General features: G+C 35.6%; 1 protein-coding gene across 1 annotated transcript; it reads left to right on the top strand.

The window, feature by feature from the left end:
• Window positions 1-4863: 4863 nt before the first annotated feature.
• On the top strand, window positions 4864-5751 carry LOC128664514 (E3 ubiquitin-protein ligase MARCHF8; the record flags this gene model as incomplete). Its single annotated transcript, XM_053719337.1, has 1 exon — window positions 4864-5751. A coding segment is annotated over one exon (669 nt), but the record flags the coding sequence as incomplete, so codon positions are not given.
• Window positions 5752-6669: the final 918 nt, after the last annotated feature.

Here is a 6669-nt window from a genome sequence, read left to right as displayed (position 1 = left end):
TTTTTTAGGGGGCTTAGAGTAGGTGTAATTAGTTTAAAATTCTTGTAATCTTTTTTTATTTTTTGTAATTTAGTGTTTGTTTTTTTTATAATTTAGTTTAGTTGATTTAATTGTAGGTAATTGTAGGTAGTTTATTTAATTAATTTATTGATAGTGTAGTGTTAGCTTTAATTGTAACTTAGGTTAGGATTTATTTTACAGGTAATTTTGTAATTATTTTAACTAGGTAGCTATTAAATAGTTTTGTAATTTAGTTGATTTAATTGTAGGTAATTGTAGGTAGTTTATTTAATTAATTTATTGATAGTGTAGTGTTAGCTTTAATTGTAACTTAGGTTAGGATTTATTTTACAGGTAATTTTGTAATTATTTTAACTAGGTAGCTATTAAATAGTTAATAACTATTTAATAGCTATTGTACCTAGTTAAAATAAATGCAAAGTTGCCTGTAAAATAAATATAAATCCTAAAATAGGATTAGGGTTTATTTTACAGGTAAGTATTTAGCTTTAAATAGGATAAATTTATTTAATAAGAATTAATTTATTTTGTTAGATTAAAATTATATTTAATTTAGGGGGATGTTAGGGTTAGGGTTAGACTTAGCTTTAGGGGTTAATACATTTATTATAGTGGCGGCGAGGTCGGGTCGGAAGATTAGGGGTTAATAAGTGTAGGTAAGGTAGCAGCTACGTTGGGGGGGCAGATTAGGGGTTAATAAATATTATGTAGGTGTCAGCGACGTTGGGGGCAGCAGTTTAGGGGTTCATAGGGATAATGTATTTTGCGGCGGTGTCCGGAGCGGCAGATTAGGGGTTAATAATAATATGCAAAGGTCAGCGATAGCGGGGGCGGTAGATTAGAGGTTAATACGTGTAAGGTTAGGGGTGTTTAGACTTGGGGTACATGTTAGGGTGTTAGGTGCAGACTTAGAAAGTGTTTCCCCATAGGAAACAATGGGGCTGCGTTAGGAGCTGAACGCTGCTTTTTTGCAGGTGTTAGGTTTTTTTCAGCTCAAACTGCCCCATTGTTTTCTATGGAGGAATGTTTTTCAAACTGGCCGCTAGCGTAAGCAATGCTGGTATTGAGAGTTGAAGTGGCGGTAAATTATGCTCTACGCTCCCTTTTTGGAGCCTAAAGCAGCCCTTCAGAGAACTCTAAATACCAGCGTTATTTAAAAGGTGTGGGGAAAAAAATACACAAGCGTAGCTAACGCACCCCTTTGGCCGCAAAACTCTAAATCTAGCCGAGTGTGTTTTATTTGGAGATAATCAGCTTTGTTTAGCAGGGACACAACACAAATGAGATACAAGGATTAAACCTTGTAGAAATTTAAGGCTAACAGTAAGCTGGACCACAAATAGTGCTTCTCATTATTACCCAGCATTGCAAATATGATCCTAAAGACTATTAATGCAGTGCAAGGCCTATATTTAAGCTAGCAGTCTTCTGACAACTATGTGACTAAAATAAAGAATTCAACCTTGAAATTCAAGCCTGCTCATTTAATCTGTAAACACAGAGGTCTTGCACAGTGCAAGAAAAAAATTATTTGCTTAGTTCTAGGGGGTCTAAAACTGGCCCTGCAGACCATTGGCTGCTTGTAGAGCTGAGGACTAGATTAGGTTATATTTTCATTTTATTTAGGGCCTCTTTGGGAAAGGATTTGTGCTGTTCGTGCATATGTACAACTTGTTGCTGTCTTCTGGGGAAGCATCTGCCTAAATCTGTGGTCAAGAATGGTTGATAAATTGGAGACTACACTCCATATAAAAAATACTGATTGCAATTCACTGCTTAGAGCAGATAGTGTCATGCTCCATCACTAAGTAAGGGAATTATTAAATCACAGCTGATTAGAGCTATTAGACATAATTCTAACTTAGAGAAGGGGGTTTCACAAATACATGAAATAAAAGAAAAATTAATTCAAAAAGATATATAAAAGTTATGCCATTGACGCAGTGATAGAACAACTTAAAGATGTGACACAACATGACCTGCTGAAGAAACTTGAAAAGATAAACACAAAAGAAAAGATCATCATGAGTACAGTTTTTGACCCCAATACTGCCAACTGGAACAGGCAGTAAGAGAGCATTGGTATATTCTAACATTGGACTCCAAACTGAACTTTGCACACCGTGTCACCCCTATGGTCGGGCATAAATGTAACACTAACCTATGAGCTCTATAATTCAAACGGATCCTATTAAATTCTACAACAGAAGCAAGGACATTGCAAATGCCCAAACTGTACTACTTGCAATGGATTGATTGCCATAAAAAAGTTTAACCATCCACACAACACCAAAAAATATGTGATATGCCATTCCATCACATGTACCACACAATATGTGGTATACATGTTAATCTGTCCATGTGGAAAACACTATGTAGGGAAGACCCAAGGAATGATCCGAGAACATATGGCAAATCACAAATGGCAATTCAGCAGGCAATCAAGAAAGGACATTCTGAACAACCAATGACAAGCCACTGGATGGAAGCTAAACATCAAGTGTCATCAATGAAGAATATACTAATTGAACATATCCCTAAACCTTCCCGAGGTGGAGATAGAAATAAACAGTTACTGCAAAGAGAAGCAGAGTGGATATTTAAACTGGACACTATCTCCCCAAAGGGACTTAACTCTATGCCTGACTTTAGTTGCTTAACATAAGAGTAATTCTGCTATGTATTTGGTGTAAATGGAAGGTGGTCTTTGATGGCAGTGCAGTGGGTTTCCTGATGTCTTTTAATGTTGGGGTGCCCATTGCCAATGCCCCAGTGAACATAAGTTGTGCAGAAAGATTTAACCCGTACACATATGTGCACTTTTGAGACCAGTGAAATCCCTCTCCACAAATACCTCAGAAAGAATGCAGTTCTTAAATGCAACTTATAAAGCAAAGTATGTTTGTATAAGGATATGATATGATAAGATAGAATAGGACACACATATAAAGGGCAAATGGAATTGAAGTTCTTGTTCATTAATCCTATAATATATGTCTACTATACTGATCATTATCAAGATACATGGGCACAAAGAAAGATGGTCATTTGAGGTTAAATGCCCCATTACTTACCTGTTTTTTTTTCTTTTTGGCCACTGACACATACTTATCACATACTTAGAATGTTACACATTGGTTGACATGGATATTGCCGTAGAAACACACACTGAAGTGATGTCTCGAAGCAGTATGGAAGTTGAAGCAAAAATCCGGTCACATGAAATGAATAGATTTATAATGAAGGTTGCAGTGAAGAGATATGTGCATAGTGCAAGTTTAACATTGCAGATGTATTAGTTGCAATATTTTGAAAGATTGTATACACATGATCAATGAGGGTACACTCCGGAAGTAATTATGAATTTTATCTTCCGGACACACTAAGAAGCACATAGGCGGATGTGAAATAATAGATAAACATCCAGTTTAACGATAATTCCGTTTATGGTTTATTTTGGCTTTTTAAATCACATATAGGGTGATATTATCATTGCTAATAGGTTATAGCAGGTGATAATTTAGAATATTTATGTTTTTTAAACATTAGTTGTGTGATATTGGTGATCCGAATACCGGAAGTGAGCTAACTGTAAACCTCTGGTTTGGCGACAGCACATGCCGGTGTAGGATCCAGATGTGATGTTTCTGGCGCTTAATTTTTTAGGGAGGTACTTAATTGCTCACTTGTTCCATTATATAAACACCTTGTAAGCACAGTTAAATTGTCCTGAAGGGGATTGTATATTCCTAGAAACGTCAAATTTTTTTTACCACTTTTGATGAAAATCCTAGCATGTTCCTGTTTTTTCTTTGATGTATACTACAAGCTAAACATCCAGGTAGTTGAGAATAGTAAGGCAAATTCACGAATTGGGACTTTATGGAGTGAATACTATATCTGGGTGGACACTAAGCGCCTAATGCTAAAAGGGACCCTTTGCTCTAATAAATTGACCCCTAGCGGTCAGAAAAGTGGATATTCAGAAAGAAAAATTATTATTATTAAAGCGCCAAAAGGACAAGGCTGGGTCTAAGTGAAATTATATCATTTATTACAATGAATATAGAAAACAGTTAAAATATATCTAGAGTACATAAAAAATATATATACATATATCCTGGATCCAAGATTTACAATAATTAAAACAAAATGTAAAAGCAATCAGTAAAAACAGATGTATCCAAAACTTGATTTTATCAGTACTTCGATTGGTTTGGAAATCTGATATGTTGTGAGTCAATGATACAAGCTATGTATCTTAACAGTGCTTTAAAGCAAATGGATTGAATGTTATTTGATTGAGTGTGGGTGCTCTTATTAACACATCAGTGTGAAATAATAAAGTGCAAACAAAGGTTAACAAAGAACAGTGTAAAGATCAGTGTAAACCTATGATGTGAACACAACTAGCAGTCGTTAAATTGTGTAGTGTTAGTGTACAATAGCAAACTCCAAAAAACATATAAAAAAATATATAATTTGGAATATAAAAATATAAAGATATAAAAATCCAAAAAAAGGTCCAAAAAAATCCTGAAACAAAGTGAACAGTCAAACAACAGTGGAGAATGTCAGATGTGAAAAATTAAAAATGAAAAATGAAAAAATGTACTTGTTTGTCCCAAACAGATGTAGTGGTATTCCTCCCAATGTTTTTTCTCCCAAGTGTTAGATGTAGATAAGACTCCTAAGTGATGACCCAATCGGTCAGTCAGTGATCTGCCATATTGATCCTTTCTGTCAAAGATACAAGAACAATAATAGTGCAGACGTTTTACAAAATAGCTCCCTATCAGAGTATCACTTACCAGTCGACGCGTTTCGGTCAGGCATTGACCTTTATCAGTGACTCCATCAAGCCAAGATATCTGCAGGATATGTCACTGTGAGGGGGATGATGAGAATCCACTAATTACCCCGTGCCACTGTTCTGGAAGTCTTCATTTTGTGCACCAGGCCTGTCTCCAGCAATGGATCAAGAGTTCAGATACACGATGCTGTGAACTCTGCAAGTTTGAGTTCATTATGGAAACCAAATTAAAACCCCTAAGAAAATGGGAGAAGCTGCAGATGACATCCAGTGAAAGAAGAAAAATAATGTGCTCAGTGACGTTCCACATCATCGCTATCACCTGTGTGGTCTGGTCTTTGTATGTTCTTATAGACCGGACGGCAGAGGAGATCAAATTGGGCCAAACCACCGGTATTCTGGAGTGGCCGTTCTGGACTAAGTTAGTGGTGGTAGCAATTGGCTTTACTGGTGGACTTTTGTTTATGTATGTGCAGTGCAAAGTCTATGTCCAGCTGTGGAAGAGACTAAAGGCCTATAACAGGGTCATTTATGTACAGAACTTTCCGGATACTTGTAAAAAGAAACTCTTTGAAAAGACAATAATAATTGAGCCAAATCTGGAAAGTAAAGAACCACCTGGAATTCACCACTCGGACACAAATTCATCTTACTACACAGATCCAGAGGATTGTGGGGCCGCAATCCTGCAAGTCTAAACTTTGTTTTCCAGTTCTTTTACATAGACAATTGCTTACTGACTGCGGGCAGCAGAAGATGATGTCATCACATCTCATTCGTTTCCTCTTTTCTATCCACTCCACATACAGACGTTTCTGTCCTTTCTTGTTTCAACGTTTTATACCTCCTTCAGATGATCAGTGGATACCTCCTTCAGTGAAGTGGAAACATTTCAGGGACCTGCATTAAATCCACGATCAAACAATAATCACTTTATATGAGTCTTGATAAAGGTCAATGCCTGACCGAAACGCGTCGACTGGTAAGTGATACTCTGATAGGGAGCTATTTTGTAAAACGTCTGCACTATTATTGTTCTTGTATCTTTGACAGAAAGGATCAATATGGCAGATCACTGACTGACCGATTGGGTCATCACTTAGGAGTCTTATCTACATCTAACACTTGGGAGAAAAAACATTGGGAGGAATACCACTACATCTGTTTGGGACAAACAAGTACATTTTTTCATTTTTCATTTTTAATTTTTCACATCTGACATTCTCCACTGTTGTTTGACTGTTCACTTTGTTTCAGGATTTTTTTGGACCTTTTTTTGGATTTTTATATCTTTATATTTTTATATTCCAAATTATATATTTTTTTTATATGTTTTTTGGAGTTTGCTATTGTACACTAACACTACACAATTTAACGACTGCTAGTTGTGTTCACATCATAGGTTTACACTGATCTTTACACTGTTCTTTGTTAACCTTTGTTTGCACTTTATTATTTCACACTGATGTGTTAATAAGAGCACCCACACTCAATCAAATAACATTCAATCCATTTGCTTTAAAGCACTGTTAAGATACATAGCTTGTATCATTGACTCACAACATATCAGATTTCCAAACCAATCGAAGTACTGATAAAATCAAGTTTTGGATACATCTGTTTTTACTGATTGCTTTTACATTTTGTTTTAATTATTGTAAATCTTGGATCCAGGATATATGTATATATATTTTTTATGTACTCTAGATATATTTTAACTGTTTTCTATATTCATTGTAATAAATGATATAATTTCACTTAGACCCAGCCTTGTCCTTTTGGCGCTTTAATAATAATAATTTTTCTTTCTGAATATCCACTTTATGGAGTGAAAA

This window comes from Bombina bombina, chromosome 6, assembly GCF_027579735.1.
Source record: "Bombina bombina isolate aBomBom1 chromosome 6, aBomBom1.pri, whole genome shotgun sequence".
In the NCBI taxonomy this organism is placed as follows: Eukaryota; Metazoa; Chordata; class Amphibia; order Anura; family Bombinatoridae; genus Bombina; species Bombina bombina.
Note: the sequence above shows the minus strand (reverse complement) of the source record. Positions and strands in the feature narration are given on the sequence as shown.